This window comes from Natrix helvetica (genome assembly GCF_964273705.1).
Source record: "Natrix helvetica genome assembly, chromosome: 2".
Classification (NCBI taxonomy): Eukaryota; Metazoa; Chordata; class Lepidosauria; order Squamata; family Natricidae; genus Natrix; species Natrix helvetica.
Window position 1 is genome coordinate 217992310 of NC_138552.1, and position 21123 is coordinate 218013432.

Here is a 21123-nt window from a genome sequence, read left to right on the forward strand (position 1 = left end):
TTAACTTTTATTTAATTTATAAACCGCGCCCTCTCCCAGAAGGACCAGTAGCAGATGACATCTCTCTTCCAAGCCCACTCAAACATTACTGTACCTCCTACAATTGTAACATCGCTGTCACTTTTTAAATTCTGGGTGGCATCTCCACTGTGGTCTGCTATTTGCTTTGAAAGAAAACAGAAACTGAACAGCTGATGTATGGCTCTATCTTTTGGTACCTCTGCTTGTGAAAAGTGAACAGGGTCATCAAATGTATTACTGAGTATACCATGACTCCATTTTATCTATTCCTGCTGGAGTAGGAAATGTTTTAGCAGCTACATGTAAATCAATCCGTCTTCAACTTAGCTATTAGTAGTGAAAACAGGTTCCCTGCTCTACAACATTGCTTGGAATATTAAAATTCTTTCACTACTAGCACACAACACAGAGAAAACTAAATGTTTCCAAAGAACAGCTTCTGAAGGCAATAGGACACGTACGTTAGGATCATTTTTGCCTTTTGTATTTGCAGAATGTTTTCTTATTGGATCATCCACTAAATGTTATTTGATATAAGCTATTTATATCCCAACTAAAAACCCTTGAATTAATCTTACAAATAACTGCAAAGATCTTTCCACTCAATCTCATGGTACTGTAACTCTTTAAGAAAATGGATATTTGATTCCCAGATTATTAGAAAAGCTGTGACAAGCCTGCATTCAACCATGTCTTCCTACTGGCTGGACCAATGTCAAGTCATCCACACAGAAGTCCAAACAAATACTTTGTGTTGACTTGTACTATCTTTGCTGATAAGGAGTGTTAGTTTAGATTCCCATAGGAAAAACTGCTGGTAGGAAATAAGAGGAGCTGTGGGTTGAACTGGCATCAAAAGAAAGACTTGAAACATTAAAATATAACTGTCTTCCCATTCACTTCATATATATGTTTTGTGATTCCATTCATATTATTCCCTGTATATCGGGGGTCCCCAATCCCTGGGCCATGACCTACTACTGGGCCTTGAGCTATTTGGAATTGGGCCATGGAAATGCTGGGCAATCATGAGAGCAAACATCTCCACTTACGCAAGCAGTGGGCGCATTTGGGTGCATGCGCGCTGCTCATGCAAATGGAACTGCACATGCATGCCCTCTGCTTACATGGACCGTTCCCCTCTCCCCAATGTCAGTGCGCAAAACCAGAAAGGTTGGGGAACTTGGCTGCATATGATAACATATTTTCAACTTATTCCTCACTACTTTTACATTCAATCCATATTTTTGCTATATTCTTTGATTCTTGATCCTCTTTTTCCTGCACATGGTTTAATAATCCATGCCTATTCTTTTTTATTTAATTTTATGTTTTAGCTTACATATTCAACTCTTTATTTGGTTGACTAATTTGGCTGACTCACCCAAGCTTTACAGAAGACTAGCAGAATCATACTGTCCTAAATTTAGAGCCTAAAATAATTGTACTTTGTGGTTTTCATTATTTATATTGTGCACATTTTACAATCTGTGTATAATATCTATAAAAACTCTATGTAGGTATAACTTATCAAAACTATTCCAAAGCTGCCCCAGAGCACTTAACTAGTGATAAATTTTATTTTTCACAGATTGGTCCCAACAGTGATTAAAATTCTATTCCACAGCAAGCTAGTGTGTGAAGTTTTTCACTGTTATGATTTGCTTACTTTAAAAGATGAAAGGAAGCATAGTCCATTTGATGTTTTGGTACCTCTGACTCTTCAGAAACATTCCCATTTCAGATCTTTTTTTTAAAATCAGTCAGGAAGATTAGAGGTTTTCAATAAGAAGACAGTAAGGTTTCCAGAATGCTAATTGTTGTTGCACAATGATTCAGGATGGATTATTTTAAAATCTTTTCAGCGGGATAATAGTTCACCTTTTAACAGTACAATCTTATGATGTCTATTCAAAAATAAGCTCCACTGAATACAGTCAGTTTTAAAATGAGGTAAGCTATACCTTCAAAAGTTCTTACATTTCATCCTTAAGACATCAAATATATGAATACCTAAAGCAGAATACTTAAATGTATTTCTCACTCTTCACTGTCCACTTCAATCAAAATATGTTTTCTATCTTTTCTGTTATATTAGTTATATTTACTTCTGTATGATATTTTAAAAGTAACAATCAACTACCGTACTTCAGTACCTGGAGGCAGGGTCTCCATGTTTTGTGACTTTTCATCCCCATTGCTGTGTTGATCTTTCTTTTTTAATGTGTTGATATTATTTGGATCCTCCTAGGGAGAACAATACAAACACAGATTTATCATTAAAACAGTACCTCAAAAAACTGTTCAACAAAAATAGAAATGGCTATTTTTACTTTCTTTGGAACCAAGGAGTCTTTAACATCAATCAAAATGACAATGCCAGCAAGAAAGATCACCGAGCACTGGTACAGAGTACACAATACACATGTATTGTGCAAAACCTATAGAGCCAACCGCCCAGCTCAGCTCCACTGCGTATGTGCCTCCCGCCGCCCAGCTGATTTTTGGGTCTCTGCCACGCATGCGTGGGGGCAGGGGGCCGTTTTTGGTCCCAGGAGGCTGCAGGGAGGCTTACTAGGCCCAAAATGGGGCACAAGAGGGGTCGCGTGTGCATGCGCAGGGGAAGCACAGGGAAAGGGTGGGCATATACAGGGGAGCAGGGCACATGGGGTGTGTTGCGCATGCATTGCATTATGGGCACGGGCATACTTTCGGCACACGACAAAAAGGTTAGCTATTACTGCTATAGAGCTTGACATCCCATTTCAATTCAAAACAGCTATTTAAACCACTCCAGCTTCTGAAACAAATTATTTTTCACATCTTCATTCATCTCAGGCATTTTCCAAGTCCTTGCCCTATAACACATCAGTTGGAGTCCTCTTATAATTCAGTTCCCTTGATTATTACAGATAGTCCTCAATTAACAACCACTTGTTCCGTGACTATTTAAACTTATGATGGGATTGAACAAATTGCACTTATGAGCAGTCTCCAAAGTTCTGGCTGTTGCAGCCGCCCCCCCCCCCCCATGGTCACATGATCATGATCCAGGTGCTCAGCTACTGCCTCACAATTACAACATTGCAGTGCCCAGGAGTCAGATGGTTGCCATTTACAATTTTCACTGCCAGCTTCTGACAAGCCAAGTCAATGGAGAAGCCAGCAGGAGGCTGAGGGCAACTATGTCATGTCTCATTTCTTTGCTCTGGATTTGCTTAAAGACAGAAATTGGAATTCATATAATCACCAAGATCAGATTCCACCTAACCACAAAAATGAATTAACCAAGATCAGATTCCACCTAACCACAAAAATGAACTAGCCAGGATCAGATCCTACCTAACCACAAAAATGAACTAACCAGGATCAGATCCTACCTAACCACAAAAATGAACTAACTGAAAATCACTATATAGCCAGAACAAATTGTTTTTCCTGCCTTGTCAAATTTCAGGTTTTAGAATGCCTTTTTATGATGTTCCACTTCAGTTAAAAATACTTTTTAGCTTTTCTGAACCCATATTTGTTATTCTGTATTAGAAAATTCCCTAAGTAATACTTAAGATTCAGACAATTCTAAGGAGCAGAACTTGTAAAAGACTTGTTTTCTATGTCACTGCACTTTAATTTGCAACCATGGGATTAGGCAACAAGCCTTAAAATATATTTCCGTTTTGTCCCAAGCAATTAATTCTCAGCACAAGTATTTATGGGGAAGTCACAAGTCTCCCATTCTACTAGATATGCACAATGAGTAGAGTACTTTGAAATACACAGAACAGAAAGAGAAGCCTTTTCAGACCAAAGAGAGATAAGAAATTGGCCAGGTAATTGTGACACAGCTTGAAATAGCAATAGCTCTTAGATTTATATACCACTGACAGTGTTTTGCAGCCTTCTCTAAGAGGTTTACAGAGTCAGCATATTTTCCCCAACAACATGGGTCCTCATTTTACCAACCTTGGAGGGATGGAAGTCAACCTTAAGATGGTGAGGATTGAACTCCTGGCAGTGAGCAGAGTTAGCTCAATACTGCATTCTAACTACTGCGTCAACACATTTCTGTTGCAACTGAAATCGTGGTGAATTTAACCTTCTTACAAGTTAAAAGTTCTTCAAAAATTAATATTGAACTCCTAAGGACAATTTTAGTCCACAGACTTGAACACCTGTTGTGCATGTCCTACTGAGTTGACTGAAGCATGGTCTGACATCATTCTTGGGAAAGACTTCAAACCTATGGGTATTGAGAAAGTGGACAGGATTCTTGGAATGTGTGTACAACTACTTTTTTTATTAGATCCATGTCAGTCCTAATTGGTCAGGAGTATGGACAGGGTCCATAGCAAATTCATCCTTGAATGAAGAGGTAGTTCCATTTGATCTTAAAAATACTGATGGCACCTAATTATATATCACAGACCCTGACTGCCTGAGTGATGTCATCAATGGTCTTGATGTATACAGACTTAGGGAGTCTGGATATAGAAGAGGCTCAATCCTACTAGGCTCAATCCTACTAGGTAGCTGTGAATGTTGAAACTACTTAGACCTCTAATTCTGAATAGTATTGAGAATTACATCTTGAGAAAAAATCTAATGCAAGATCTGAGGGTGTTCCTAGATTCATGATTCAAGCCTGACAAGAAGATTTCAACTATGGCTCAGACACTGTGTGTCAGTTGTTCTCAGTCCTAGATCAGGAGGTATCATTCATGATTACTGCCATGTGCTCTACAAAAGACTGCACTTGAAGATCTCCCAGAAGCTCCAACAGATCCAGAATGCAGTGGCACTGGCACAACTCAGTATAGCCATGTAATACTACTAATTTGCAAGTTCAAATGGTTGCCAGTGGGCTTCTAGGTGCAATTTAAGGTGCTGTTTACCATATTAAAGACCTTCATAAAGACCTTGTAGGATTGATTATCCATCCGTTAAGATCCAACAAGAATGGGTCCCCTTTCTTCAGCAATGTCATCTATGGCACCTTCTTGGTGCATAGAGTAGGTATTACATGCCTACTCTATGAATTAGTATTCCTTCCGAGAGTCAGATACCCCTGATCCTTTCTGTCCTCTGCACGGCTTTGAAAAACCTAGAGTCCTTCCAGGCATTAAGTCCCGGGGGTTCATATTGTTTGAATTGCTTCCAGTGTAATTTATTTTTTTATAAGATCGTTCTTATGGTGTTTTAACTCTGACTGTACACCGCCCCGAGTCCCTTCGGGGAGAGGGAGCGGTTTATAAATCTAAATAAAGTAAAGTAAAGTAAAGTAAAGTTCATTTTATAGTTGATAGTTTTATTATATTTATTGTTATTTAAATTTTACACTGGGCTGAGTTATTCGCCATGAGGATAGCTATATACACTGACTAAATAAATACATTGTTATTTTATAGTTAGGAAGTCAGTGCTGCCACTTTCTTTTCATATGTATATTATTCAGTAAACATTAGAACATTATATGAAGGTACCATATTTTTCAGAGTATAAGACGCACCTTTTCCTCTCAAAAAAGAGGCTGAAAATCTGCGTTTTATACACTGAATACAGCATTTTTTTGCCCCCTGAAACCCCACCCTCTTCACCAAAATGGCTGTGCAGAGCCTGTAGAAGGCTTTCAGAGGGCGCCTGGGGGCTGGGGAAGGCAGAAATGAGTAAAAAACAGGCTGTTTTTTGCTCAATGTTGCCTCCTAAAGGCTATGCATGCAATTTTTTAATTAAAAAAACAGGCCCGTTTTTGTGAAAAAGGGCAGTTTTTGCTCATTTTGGTGGGGGTCCATCCCCCCCCCCAGGAAAACTCTGCAAGCCCCCTAAAGGCTATTCATGCCTTTTTTTTTTTTTTTGAAAAAACGGGGCCCGTTTTTGTGAGGTTTGCAGAGTGAAAAACCTTTTTTTTTTTTAATTTGCATCTTCAAAACCTTGGTGTGTCTTATACTCTGGTGCGTCTTATACTCCGAAAAATACGGTAACTTCTGTTAGACTTTTTTTTGTAAGCAAATAATCAGACTTAACAATTTACAAGAAGACAACAGGAGAAAAGAGTTAACATTTTAAAAAATGCCAATAAGGGATGAAAGGATAAATAAAGCTATTATTATCTATAGGTCTGGATGGCTACTTGCATCCTGACCTATAGATTACTTTCATTTTATGTATCTTCAATTACCTATTTCTAGAGAACACAAGGAGAAGGTGCAATCACACTTTTTGTTCAGTTGTGCATTTGGGATTTGACTGGCAAAGAAAATGTTAGGTCGATAATATAAGCAGAGCTCTTCTTAGGTTTTTAAGTGCACCTCTACTTCAAGTTTTACCTTCATTTCACAGGTAAGATTGTATTTTAGCCTACAGGCATGACTGTAATTTAGCTTAGAGTCCTACTTAATTGTAAAGGCTGTGAATAGACTTTTCACAAATCACAGAAAAAAAAAATTTGAAAGTTCCACTTTCATATTAAGAATGATAAATTTTTAGCTGTATCATTTTAATAGCATCATTACATTTTATTCAAATCAAACATAGTAGAAATGCATAATACAGTATACATAATACAGGACTACCTGAGCCCAAAATTCCTGGTGCTAAGTGAGACGTCTGTTAAGTGAATTTTGTCCCATTTTACGACCTTGCCAGAGTTATTAAATGAATCATTGCAGTTGTTAAGTTAGTAACATGGATGTTAAGTGAATCTGGCATCCCCATTGACTTTAGCAGGTCACAAAAGGTGATCATATGACCGCGGGACATTGCAATTGTCATAAATATGAACCAGTTGCCAAACATCCAAATTTTGTTCACATATCCATGGAGATGCTGCAATGGTTGTGAGAAAAACAGTCGTAAGTCACTTTTTCAGTGCCATTGTAACTTTGTAAATGAACTGTTGTAAGTATTTAGGATTATCTGTACAATATCAGGGAAGTCAACATGATTGAATTAAGGTCACCAAAGGTTTTACCCAAATAAAGAAAACTTGACAGACTTCTCTTATGTTGTTGAGCTTGCATTACTCTGGAATTCATTCAGCAAGTACACTATATTGCCAAAAGTATTCGCTCACCTTCCTTTAGTCACATATGAACTTACTGTAAGTTCATAACCCTAATCCATAGGGTTCAATATGACGTCGGTCCACCCTTTGCAGCCATAACAGCTTCAACTCTTCTGGGAAGGCTGTCCACAAAGTTCAGGAGTGTGTTTATGGGAATTTTTGACCATTCTTCCAGAAGCGCATTTGTGAGGTCACACACTGATGTTGGACGAGTTTACGTGGCCTACCACTTCGTGGCTGAGTTGCTGTCATTCCCAAGCACTTCCATGTTCTTATAATACAGCTGACGGTTGACTGTGGAATATTTAGGAGCGAGGAAATTTCACGACTGGATTTCTTGCACAGGTGGCATCCTATTACAGTTCCAGGCTGGAACTCACTGAGCTCCCGAGGGCACCCATTCTTTCACAAATGTTTGTAAAAACAGTCTGCATGCCTAGGTACTTGATTTTATACACCTGTGGCCATGGAAGTGATGGGAACACCTGATTCTGATTATTTGGATGGGTGGATGCCATATATTTTGGCAATATAGTGTATGTAATGCTGTTGATTCAAAATGATCTGTACTGTGCTAGTTATCAACTGTTCCTAGGGCAAGCAGGAGGCTTTCTCAGTTCTTGGAAATGACAAGCACTGAACACGGACATTTTTATGACCTATGAAAGGAGTGGAAGGGGATAAAGAGTTATGTGTATGTTACCAGAGTAACTCAAGCTTAAAATAAGTAATAAAGCACTTTAAAGTGAAAGATGAAATAATGAGTCTGTATCACAGGAGAGTTTTTGAACATCTTGGCTGTCTCCACTAAGGATAAAAGATGAAGGGGCAAAAGGTACATTGAAGCCAGTCCTTTTGGTTCTTTTGCAAAAGGGTGAGCAAGATAGGCTTCACTTGTGTCCAGCTGCTTCTCACCTGAGAAGACAGATTAAACATTCTCAACAGCAAAAAGCAAACAAACCCAACAACCCCTGTGTAGAGACTGTTAATAATCATATTGCTATTAGATTAGAAACAATAAAGTTAGAAATGAGAAGTTTTGTATTGAAGGAAGGATGGACAGAACCAGAGTCTTAACAAGCAATCAATGCACCGGAGTTGCAAAAAGTCACACGTTAAAAAGGATGACAGCAGAGCTGTTTCCCAAGAATAAACTTTAATACACAAAGAAATTGGCTTATGAAATACAAAATCAAGAGAAAGCAAAAATATAAAAGAAGTTACAAATATTTAGGCTAACCAAGATAGCATGACACAAAAACCTCAGACACCAAATACCAGGAAGTCCTCTTTATTTACAAGGTTGACGTAAAAGCTACACAAAGCTATACAAACATTAGACTATTCACATGTTTACAAATGAAGAAAGTCACATTATTTAGGCAAGGAAAAAGGTCATATCGTCTTTCTTCTGCTATTTATGGATTAAGTAAATTTAAAATCTACTACATAAAGTTCACATTATTATATAAAAATGTACAAAACTGAAACAGATAAAATATGATTCTAAATTAATTGTCATTTTGTAAGGAATTTAACCCATAAAATTACTTTAAACTCTCAGAATAACTAAAAAGTTTGCTGTTTTACTCTTAAGAATTACAAGGTGACCTCTCCTCACTCTATATAACAGTTCCCAGTGTAGTACAGCAGCAGTCCCCAACCTTTGCAGCTTGGCGTGGGGGGGGGGAGAGGGGAACCAGGCCTTGTGAGTGGCAGGCAGGTGGGCATAGCTCAACTTGCATAAGCTAAGTGGCTTGCCGCTCAGACAAGCTGTGCACATGGACGTGAACACCAGCCCACACTCATGCGGCCCAGTTGCAAATAGGCCACAGCCCAGTAGTGGCCTGTGGCCCGGAGGTTGGGGACATCTGTAGTACAGTATAGGCTTCCATATCTGTGCTGTAGAAATTCGTATGACCATTGGAGTCAGTAAAGGGATAAAACTAATGAACATTTTACTGCCAACTAGTGTACTTCTGGATTTCTGCAGCACAGATGGAAAATGGAAGGATTAGTATGTATACTGCCTGACTTCCTGAAGATAATGGCAGGATGTACATATAACAAAATAGAAATAAAAGCAAACCATGAAATAATTCCAGTAAACAATGAGGAAAGGATAAATTATAAGAAGTTTCCATAGTTTAATAAAGTTTTAAAATATACAATTTCTCAAGATTTACTCCAGAACACATTCTTTGTTTTAAACTACCTTGTAGTAAAACAGTATTGTAAATATCTTTTTTTCAATGAAGAAACACATTTTTGAAGGTCATAGCAAATTGTCAAGCTTTCCAAACAAATATATGCAAAACCAGTAAATGTGTAACTTTAATGGGAAAAAAATAAAGTAGACTATATTTACAGGCTAGTAATAACCACTAGAATCATTATTAAGCTTAAGATTAATTCTACAATATTTCTATGTGAAAAAAGCACTGCAAAAATCATGAACAGCATTTAGAAAACAGACTATATGGGACAATGAAAAGGCACACTAGTACTCCAATTTTAATGCAAGCAACAATATTCCAGCAACATGCATTTTCAACTGGTTCTCTGGGTAATTTTTTCTTCCATACAAAGCAAATACTTTTTTAAAAATAAAATTAAAACGTGTGGTGCCAGGAAAATCAATGTCATGATTATTAAGTATTAGTACACGGCTAATAAGGATGAATTTAATGTTTTTTATAACCCCTGCAAATGAGAAGAACTGAATGAGCCAGAAAAGTCGATGATTAATTCTGTAAATAAGAAGACAGTGGGAGGTAGGTGCCATCTGTGAAATTTTGTGATCCTGAATTCACTACAATAGCAGCCATTGTTTATTCAGTAATTATCGAATAAAGAGAAGAGGGAGATGAAGAAACAAAATCACATGACACCAATTAAGTGTAGGGGGGGGTGGAAATCCCGTTTTTATAAGGAAAACAGCATTTGACCATCTAATATTGGCAGGGAGATGAAAACCAACTGAAATCAATCTGGAAAAATGCCTTACCATCTCTAACCTTATCCTTCAGCTTGGAAAATACACTTTGAAGTTTCTCAGAGGTATGTGGGAAGGGCCTTGGAGAACAAAGTAAAGAGAGCACAGCCAAGGGAACTGCTATATGAAGGGCAACGTAGTCCATAACAGAAATATGGGGAGAGCAGGAGACTCAAAAGAGAACCTCCCTAGCTTCTTGAGAGCTCTCAAGAGGATGCGGAGGCAGATATACTTTCAAACTTGCAATATTCTGTTAATGTAACCTGACCATAAAGTAGAATTAATTTAATCCGACTGCATTTTTCCATCCAGAGTACCTTGCAAGAATGATCATTAAGGAGGGTGGGGGGAAGAATCAGACTGAACACTTAAAAATTGGCTAAGGAGCCTTATTGTGTAATATTCAGTGATTGTGCAAGAAGTTTCACACAAACTCACCAACCCATGATCAAGAGCTTTCTGTCTGAGTTTTAAGTGACGGTCTTTCTAACTATAGCTAGGAAGGTTGATTAGTCTTCTGAATATTTTTCCCCAGACATAGAAGGAACTGCAGAGAGGAGGAAGGACAGGGAAAGAAAAAGTGCAGAAGCTGCCCAAACAGTTTTTCAAAGCTACTTGAAAGTTGCTATTGACTCCCAATTATATCTATTTTTAAGATTGAGGATAAGGTAAAATGTTAGGGTATTGCTATGACAAATGTGAATTGTATGTTATTTCAATATAACTATCTTAAAACAAGGAGTAAAGTTTAAAAAAAAATATGTAAAGATGGGCTCAGGTACAATTGTCACTACTGGGGACAATTTCTGTGATTAAGATGAAAGGTTTAACCTAAAATGTTATTTTTTGTTTCAGACAATGTCACTTTTGACAACTGATATACCATTTAAGCCAGGGGTGTCCAAACTTGGGAACTTTTAAGACTTGTGGACTTCAACTCCCAGCATGGCTGGCTGGGGAATTCTGGGAGTTGAAGTCCACAAGTCTTAAAGTTCCCAAGTTTGGACACCCCTGATTTAAACAATGGCAGAAGGATATAACTAAATTTGTATGGTGGGGGAAAAACTTCAGGTTAAATAAAATGTATTTGCCAGATTTAAAATTATATTTCATTACTTCCTGTTTAGCTTTAGTGAAATAGTGAATGTTGCTAAAAAATTAGATAGTCCTCAATTTACAATCATGCAGGTAGCGACCATTTGAAGTTACAATGGCACTGAAAAACTGAATTATGACCATTTGTCCACACTTACGACTGTTGCAGCTTCCTCATGGTCACATGATCAAAATTTGGCCAGTGGCAACTGGCATGTATTTATGACAGTTACAGTGTCCTGGGGTCATGCAATCACTATTTGAAACCTTCCAGCTGGCTTCCAAAAAGCAACCAACGGGAGAAACAAGATTCAGTTAACAACTGGTTCACTTAACAACTACAGTGATTCACTTAGCAACTGTAGCAAAAAGGTTGTAAAATGGGGCAAAACTCTCTTCAACAACTTGCTTTTCTTAGCAGCAGAAATTTTTGGCTCAATTGTGGTGATAAATTGAGGATTAACTGTAAAGTTTACTGAAATTAGAAGGACATGATCTGAGATTGGGATATTTATGGTAAGATAAAACTAAGGTTAATATACATTTCAAAAATCGTATCAGGTGGGTTACTCTTACAGTATGAAATGAATGTAATATGTCTGAAAACACCTTTGTGATTCTCAGCATAAGAAGCATTTTATAGGCAAAAAATTGTAAGTAAACATAAATGATTAACTTATCAAGAAACACTAGAATTTGTGAAATAAAATCAAGACCCAATTTGACAACAGAAGGATATACTTATCAATTATTTTCTTATGTATGATCAGAAAGACTTATAAGTGGATAAAGGATTTTATTCGGGCGACAACAGTTTGAGAGTGGAATAAGGTAAACACACCATCAGCTCCTAGAGATCTATCAATACATCATGTATGGTTGACATGTTAAAAATGCTTAAACATTTTGGATTCATATAAAAGCACTTTCAGAAGATTTTAAAGACTGCTATACAACTAAATTATAGGATTGCATTTCAAGATTTCTGAATGAACATCTGCTTCTACACCTATATTGAAGGGAGAGAGATTTCTTTACCCCTTTCTCTTTAAAAAAAAATCTGTCTCAGAAATTTGGTGAACTTTCCAGAATAACATACTTAGGACAATTAAAATCTGACAAAATGTGCTGTCCCTGGACCTGCTTAGCAGAGAGGCCTCTACTGGGTTAATTGTACTTTCATCCACAAGTGTCTTTCTGTACATGGAAGGGATCCAATCCAAAGGATCAAAACATGAATAAGAAATAGTAAAACTATTGACTTGATAGCCTCAGATTCTATTTCCCAGGAGAGCAGTCCACCCAAATAAGAATTAGAAGGTCATGGCTCAGAAAGAAAAACAGAAATATTACACAAACCAAGTAGCCATCCCTCCCACCTGCCTGCCCGCCCATAAATGGAAATGAATACATTTCAAAACACTCTCGCTTTTAAAAGCATTACTCAGTCTTGGCTCAAAGTATTTCCCATCTGCTAAATGTGCTTTGACTCCTAATTAATACAAATATATTCTGAACAAAAAACTGCAATGAAAGCTGTAAGAGCCATAAAAATGAGGAAGACTGGAAAAGTATAATAAAAAAGCGAGCAGAGTTCAAATCCAGATGACTAAATTGACATGTCCTTTAGATCCTTGATGGAAATATGAATATGTTTGCTTCTAGTTTATTCTGGATTTAAAAAAAAAATTCCCAGTGGATCCTTTCACTGATAACAGAGAAATTTGCAGCTGGTTATTTACATAACTTTGGGTCAGTCATTTTTTTTCTCAGCATCCCATCTCATAGGCTTGTTACTGCAGGAGAAATGGGAGGTGGGAGCATTAGTATGTGCACTATCTTGAAACGGATTGAAAGGTGGGACAAAACATTAAATCAGAATAGTCTCTCAGATCTCTGTCAGATAACCCACTCTTATATACATATGATGATATAGTTATAGCTGCTCTTTGCAATATCATTTAGTCTCACGTAGAATACCAAGGAAGAATAATTGTCAGTGGGCTTGACAAAACTTGTAAGTTGCTTGGTCACTTCTCTAATCCTTACAGACAGTAGCCAGGGGATTTGACTGGCACACATTTCTTTCCATTCTTCATTGTGGTAAGTCAGCAATTACTACTCTTTTCTGTAATTCATGGAACTACCATTCTATATACCAGTGATGGCGAACCTATGGCACGTGGAGCCATTTGTCAGGGCACGCGAGGCCCTGCCCTGTCAGCTGGCCAGCACACATGCGCGCGCTGGCCAGCTGAGTTCACCTTTTTAAAAGCTATTTTTCGCCTTCCCCAGGCTCCAGAGGCTTTATAGGAGCCTGGGGAGGGCGAAAGGAGCCCCCCCGCCCCCCCGGAGGCTTCAGGGACCGTCCGGAGGCTTCCCTGACGCCTTCGGAGCGCTTAAAACCACCCTCTGAGCAACCCGGAAGTCACTTCCGGTTTGCTCGGAGGGTGGTTTTAAGCGCTCCGAAGGCGTCAGGGAAGCCTCCGGACGGTCCCTGAAGCCTTCGGAACGCTTAAAACCACCCTCCGAGCAACCCGGAAGTCACTTCCGGTTTGCTCGGAGGGTGGTTTTAAACGTTCCGAAGGCTTCAGGGAAGCCTCCGGACGGTCCCTGAAGCCTCCGGAGGGCCTCCGGGTGGGCGGGGGAGGCTCTTTTGCCCTCCCCAGGCTCCTATAAAGCCTCTGGAGCCCGGGGAGCGCGAAAAAAGCATGTAAAAATGGGGGGGTCACACGTTGTGCGCGCATGCGCACTGGGGGTCACGCGTTGCATTATGGGTGCGGCACACCCGCACACAACCCCCCTGCGCTCCCCCCACTTGTAGCACGCGAGCCAAAAAAGGTTCGCCATCGCTGCTATATACTGTTTTGCAGCATCTTTTTTTCTTCCTCTGAGAGGAAAATTCAGAAGCTGTTTCCTCTGAGATTCTAAAGATTGTCTTCTGAGTTTGTTTCTTTTGTGTGTCTTCCTTCTGGTTGTTACTCTCATCCGTCCACAAATCCTGCTCCTGCTTGATTGCTTTCTTGTAGGACTTCTTTTTAAAAAATCAGGAAGATCTTTTACCTCTCTCAATAGCTGAAGTGCTATTAGCCATCCAGACCTCCAATCCAATGCACATGCACTTCATGCACTGCTAAAACCTTGCACTTATTCCAAGTATATGCTAAATTATTTCAAGCAGCAATATAAACTTATTACAAGCAAGACTGAACTACTAAGACTTAATTGTTAATCTTTATTTTTGATTTTTAAGAACTGTTTTCTTCCTTCCCTCAGGTAATCCCAAATTCATATTATTGATTTAGAGCATAGGTGTCAAACTCAAGGCCCGGGGCCCGGATTTGGTCCATGGAGTACTTAGATCTGGCCCGCAGGTCCACCCTGGAAACAGAGAAGGACCGACCTGTGGTGCCTCTACCAGCAAAAACAGAGCTCGGGAGGGCTGCATGCAGCCCTCCAAAGCGCCATTTTTGATGGCAGAGGGTTGGAGGAGGCCATCGCAGCCGAAAACAGAGCTCGGGAGCCTGTTTTCGTTGGCAGAGCGCTCAAGCCTCCACAGGCGCCCCCAACCCCAGTGACATCGAGCTAGCCACACCCACCCTGGCCACGTCCCCCAGCCCCCCAAGGTCAAACACAACCTTGATGCAGTCCTCAATGAAATCGAGTTTGACACACCTAATTTAGAGGAAAAATGACTTAGGTATATCCCCTTTAAACTGTCCCATCAATCTCCTCTGGCAATGTTGCTTTTGCTCTCTGTGGCTACCTTATATTCCTCCTGCAATCTCTGCTTACTCATCAGGAAACAATCACTAAATCACTCATGAAGACAATCAATAGCTGCCAGTGTAGAGTAGCAGTCCCAACCTTTTGGGCACCAGGGTTCCATGGAGAGAGGTTTTTCCATGGATCAAGGGGGTGTGGTTTCATGTGTTGCCTGCAGGTGGAGCTTCACATGTTTGTGCAGCCTGATTTCTGTCATGCTGTGGCACGTTACCAATCCACGGACCGGGGATTGGTGACCCCCTGGTATAGAGAACTTGCAACCAGCAGCTCTTCAGATGTCCTCATAGCTACCATGCAATCCCCTTCTTGTCAGAATGCTTTCTTCTTCCTTCTTCCTATTTATTCTCCCTGTTTACAAATGAGGGTAACACACTGAAAATATTACATATTAGTATTCAAGCCCACAACACTGGAATAAATTCTGATCAATAGCATCTTTCTCATGCTCATGTATTAACTTTTTCCTAAATCAAGGTACATAAATGCAATACAGCTGACTCACAACTTTCATATTATTTTAATTAATAGCTCAGAACTGACAAGCCTAGGCATATTGCAGCTCAGTAGAATGGCATATGTTTTGTATTTCACAGGTTTGGATAGTCATTTCAAGTCTTCACAGCTGTAATAAATTATGATGGTAGGATAAGTAAAATTCTTATGCTCCTAGGAATATATTAGAGGTAAGCTTCAGATTCAAGCGTAAAAAAGATATATTAGAGTTGGGAGTACACACACACACTCTCTCTCTCTCTCTTTCTCTCTCTCTCTCTCTGTGTCTGCAACTCTTCCAAGAAGTGGCAAATTTTCCTGGGACTGGGTGGATTTCTTCCACAATTGTTGCATGATCCTGGGGAAAAAGTAGCTGAGAGGTATCATGCAAATACCACTGAAGTTCCCAAAGCACCGTTTTGGAGTCAAACCTGAAGCAAAGTTTACGTACTGGCCACCAGTTATCCAGATTTATCAAGGGACCTACATATGATACTTGAAACAATTAGAACATGCACATGGGCCTGCTACTCCCTGCTATCAAAACATCCAAATTTTCTCCCTAAAGTTCTTTAGAACTGAGTCTCATCTGTCGCCATGATTTTTAATGATTTTATTACAAATAATTTTAGCTGATAATAAGAGGGAATATAGCTTAAGCAGCTTTGACACCCACAGAAAAATGCAATCTTTGCTGGAATGGTACAAAACTAAGCCCAAATTCTTTTTTCCCCAAGAAATCCAAATTCAGATCAAAAAGTTCTTATGTTTTGAATAAGCCAGATAAAAGCAATAATGTTGAAGTAAACTAGAAATTTCATTAAAGGAATGAACAAGAGTAGCAAATTTCATTTCCAACTAAATGAATTCTAGAATTATAACTGATTTTGGCTGTTTAAAGTGGGACCATAAGAAAGGCTAAGCGCCAAATAATTGAGACCATTGAACTATGGTGCTGGAGAAGACTCCTGCAAGTCCCTTGGACTGAAAGGCAATCAAACCGGTCAGTGCTAGAGGATATCAATCCTGACTGCTCTTTAGAAAGCCAGATCCTGAAGATGAAACTCAAATACTTTGGCCACCTAATGAGAAGGAAGGACTCGCTGGAGAAGAGCCTAATGCTGGGAAAGATTGAGGGCAAAAGAAGAAAAGGATGACAGAGAATGAGGTGGCTGGATGGAGTCACCAAAGCAGTAGACGTGAGCTTAAATGGACTCCAGATGATGGCCTGGAGGAATGTTGTCCATGGGGTCGCGATGGGCCGGACACGACTTCACAACTAACAAGAAACCGATTTTGATACCATGTCCTCCTAGGCCTATGGTAAAAGAATTCTATTAAGCAGCAGGAAACTTTTTGCAAGTCTTGAAATGTACACTCTGTTATTTATGAACTACTTATTATTCTGCCCATTAACTCGCTTTGAGCGCTATCTTCAGTGGCCATCTGCAAAATAGCATATATTTTTTTTGAGGAACAGGCCATGTCACTAATCTCATTACATTACATACCATATTTCATCTGCCTATATTCCCATTCATTTTAGGATATTTATTTTAATGTTATTCTCCCACTCTTAATTACCAAAGCTTAAAAAGATAATTCATGTAATTTTAGGAGTTACTGAAGCATAGCTTCCAGGGAGATTGGCCATTTTTAAAAAAAATAGGCAATAGGTTAGGAACATTCTATCTTACTAAGCCATATTTTACTCCTTGTTGCTCCTTCCTTAAGGCCTTAGCTTACTTGCTTCTATTCAGAAAGTAACTATTGTGTTTCTATAATACTTTTATTGGAAGGGAAGTAGATTCTGCACCTGTATTAATGATACCCTGTTAAAAGGTATAGGGAGGGGGGGCGGTATTCCATTCCAAGAGATTCACACAATGAAAAAAATAAAGGGAAAAAAACCCTGATCTAGCTCTCAGATAATCAGTCCAAGCCCAGGAAAATAAATTGCTAAGGAGACAGATGATAGCTTTCATTATTTTGTTTTTAAAGAGGACATGGGAATCTCCTTTTTTTCTTTTTGGTCTTTCATAGGAAGGAATAGGAGCTGGCTGGCTGAACGCAGGATAAGAAAAACAGCCCAAATTCTTAGAAATCCAGGTTGAGAACAGGAAATTAAACACTTGGTATCAGTGAACACTAGTTGCAGTATGGTGGTTTGTTTGTTTTTTGCTTTATTTTATAGACAAGCAATTGGGCTGTTGTGTGTCTATTCTCTGTGTGTCTCTCACTATCTCTCTCTGTACATGTGTAGAGAGAGATTTTAGGCTGACAGAACAGATATGGGGGTAACTGAAATCAATCTGTACAGAAACTATTGGGTTTTTTTCCCATTCTCCTTTTGTTTCTTTGAACTTTTTTCTAGCTCTTTCAGCTTGACATATATAATAAAGATGCAAATTCTTATATAAAAATGTCACTCATTCTAGAGAACAGGACCAATGTAAAGCATCTGGTCCAGTGGTGGGATTCAAAAAATTGTACTACCGGTTCTGTGAGCGTGACGTGGCTTGGTGGGTGTAGCTTAGTGGGCGTGGCAGGGGTAGGATACTATAAAATCTCCATTCCCACCCCACTCCAGGGGAAGGTTACTGCAAAATCCCCATTCCTCTCGATCAGCTGGGACTTGGGAGGCAGAGAATAGATGCGGTGGGGCCAGTCAGAGGTGGTATATACCGGTTCTCCAAACTACTGAAAATCTCCGCTACCGGTTCTCCAGAACTGGTTCAGAACCTGCTGAATACCACCTCTGATCTGGTCAGTTACTAAAGAATGCAAAATTGACACTTGCTTCCTCCCAATTAATCCAAGGGGGATAAGGATCTTTCTGGAGAAAAATGTCAAGGGACAGTATTACATAATCAGTGGTTTCCAGGAATTGCAGTAAAATTGTAAATAAAGGGCTTTGGAAACCTTCTTGTGGGATCCCATGGGGCAAAGCCCACCTCTTCTTATCTGTGTATTCAGATTAATGAGCTGTTACAAAGAGGAAAGGTGTACCCAAAGCTACTGATTGCAGCTTTAATATATAAGGTAATTCTATCATATTTAGGCACAAGCAAATTTAACTGAATTCACTGGGTATCCCCTCCCAAATAAGCATGTATAGGACTTCAGTTTGAAACTGAACAAAATATATACAAAGATCCCAATGAAACAGGAACTAAGGCATACAGATTTTACAGCTACTGAATATAAACAGATTAAAATACAAACCTCTCGAGGCACCACTGTCATTTTTAGTATGCTATGTAATTAATTAATTCAAAAGTCTACTTCAGGGATCAATGATATGGCATTTCCTATCCCTTCTCAGAAATAAAGGAAAACATAAAATGTAAGCATAAAATGCGGTATCACATCCATTTTGAATATATGTATTTTGATATAAAATCATGCTATAACAATAGATTGATATTGTTTTAACTGTAAGGCTCTTAATATGGCTCAACCGTAATTTTTTATATTCCTCCTGACTGTCTTTTTTAAATTTTAAATTTTTATTGTATATTGGGTTTTTATTAATGGGGTATGTTAATGGTTTTAATTGTCTAAATGTTGTAATCTATTACCTCCTCCGTGCATGTATGTCTTTGTATATATGTATGTTTATATATGCCCTAGTGTACGCCACCCCGAGTCCTGCCTGGAAAGGGAGCGGCTAATAAATTCAAATTTATTATTATTATTATTATTATTAATATGATTTACTAGGTATAAACAGTATGTTAGGGGTGTGTGTGTGTGTGTGTATAGGCAGGCAGGCAGGCAGGCAGGCAGGTAGGTGTGTGTACATATACATAAATATGTTCAGGGATATTACTGTTATATTTATATTATTCACTAAAATCATATGCAATGATCCCAAAATAATATAAACTCTAGAGAAAAGCGAAGTCCACCAAATATTTGCAAATGTCTAAAAATTGTGCTCTCATTAAAATAAGATAAAAGTCAGTGCAGTAACAGAAAATCTAAGCCTTCATTCAAAACAGAAATCATTCATTCAGAAAAATCATTAAAAATCCTTTCATTTCCGAACATACTCTTGCTAGACTACTGGGGTTTTAAATCGCATGCAGGAAAATCTTTAAGAAACATTCTCATCTCCTGCAAATCAAAGAGCAGCATTCTAGCTATTCAGAATTTTTTTTATTTTGAATTATCAAAAAGATAAACTGGATCTGAAGATGTCTATCTCATCTTGTTAACATTGGATGTTTACTTTGAACAATATATAATTTAATATCAAGCGGTTTAAAGATCCAGGCATTTAGAGCAAACTGTACTAGCAGATGAGAAAGGGAACAATACAACAGAAAGAAACCATTTTAAATCAGCAATATTACTTTTACTAAAGGTAGGATATTTAGACTAAAGTCATGGAGTAAATTAATAAGGAGAGCAAACAGATGTTTGAAAAAGAAGTTCAGATGATCAGAATAAGGAAGAGAGACTGCTAAATGAATACTACTATGTACTTTAGTTATTTATTTATTTATTATTTATTTATTATTTATTTATTATTTTCTATCTCAATCAATGACTTTGGGCAGCTTACAATTAAAAAATATACCGCAATTAAAACAGTAAGAACATTTTAAAACAAAAACTATTTTGAAAATCCAAAATTAATATATATGGTAATAGAGATAGTTGGCCTGTTAACAATAAAGTCAAAAAACATGGCCTTTAGCATATTCAGCATCTCAGGCTTGAACACAGCCAGGTTTTTAAAAGTTTAAAAGTTTAACAAAAGACTATCATTCTAATCTCCAAAGAGATGATATTCCACAGCAGGGGAATATCTGCAGAAAAGACCCATCTTCTAGTCCCTATCAGCCTACACATTTTGGGTGACAGTATCTGCAGCACGTCCAATCTGCTAGATGGAGACTCTTGGAAAAAGACGACCCCTCAGGTACTCCTGTTTTTATTTCCTGCTGGTAGATTATTGTATGTGACTAAAGAATTGCTTGCTGTTGACCTTCTTGAAGCATCTTCAGGAGACATATAAGGACGCCAATTCTATTAAGAGCAAATCATTACATAAGTTTGGCATGGAGGTCAAGAAGCAGGAACTCCCTGAACAAGTGCCACTGACTAAATCTGAAACTGACTTACAGCTACATTTAAAAATTATAGCCCACAACAGTGTTGGCGAACCTTTTTGGCACCGAGTGCCGAAATGGGAGCACGCGCAGGGTGGACCGTAATGACCATTCGCTTACCTGAAGGGTCGCTTTCTGGGCGCTGCGAAGGAGAATCCAAGCGTGGGTTAAATACAGCCAATCTGTCTAGGACTGAATTGAAACTTTTAGCCACGCCTCTAGCGCTGACCAGTCTCCAGGTTTTTTTCAATGAATGCGTGGAACTGTTGCACGCTGAGAAGTCAAAGAACGAAGTCCATATGATATATCCCAAACAAATCTGCAACTATGTCCATATGGCCAGTCTAAAAGGTCTGCAACGAATAGCAGAGATAGACCCCAGGGTGGGGTTGGACTCTCCTTCATAGAGGCCAGAAAATGACCCTTGAGGTAAGCCAATGGTCATTTTCCTGGGTGCTGCTTGGAGAGTCCAAGCGTGGGACATACCCAAGCTAAATGTCACTAGGGCAGGAAACTGTCGAGTCCAGGGTCTCTCTGCTGGTATGAATGCCCTG

The 21123-nt window shown here is 38.8% G+C and overlaps 2 protein-coding genes across 2 annotated transcripts in view; one reads left to right on the plus strand and one right to left on the minus strand.

The window, feature by feature from the left end:
- Positions 1–21123, plus strand: part of AGT (angiotensinogen) — a 341767-nt gene that overhangs the window by 226496 nt on the left and 94148 nt on the right. The gene's annotated exons all lie outside the window — the stretch shown is intronic.
- The window catches only part of GALNT2 (polypeptide N-acetylgalactosaminyltransferase 2), an 81750-nt gene that overhangs the window by 24239 nt on the left and 36388 nt on the right, over positions 1–21123 (minus strand). The window contains exon 2 of the mRNA XM_081942208.1: positions 2178–2268. Within this exon, the coding sequence (XP_081798334.1) occupies positions 2178–2268 (91 nt within the window). The remainder of the gene's footprint in view (positions 1–2177; positions 2269–21123) is intronic.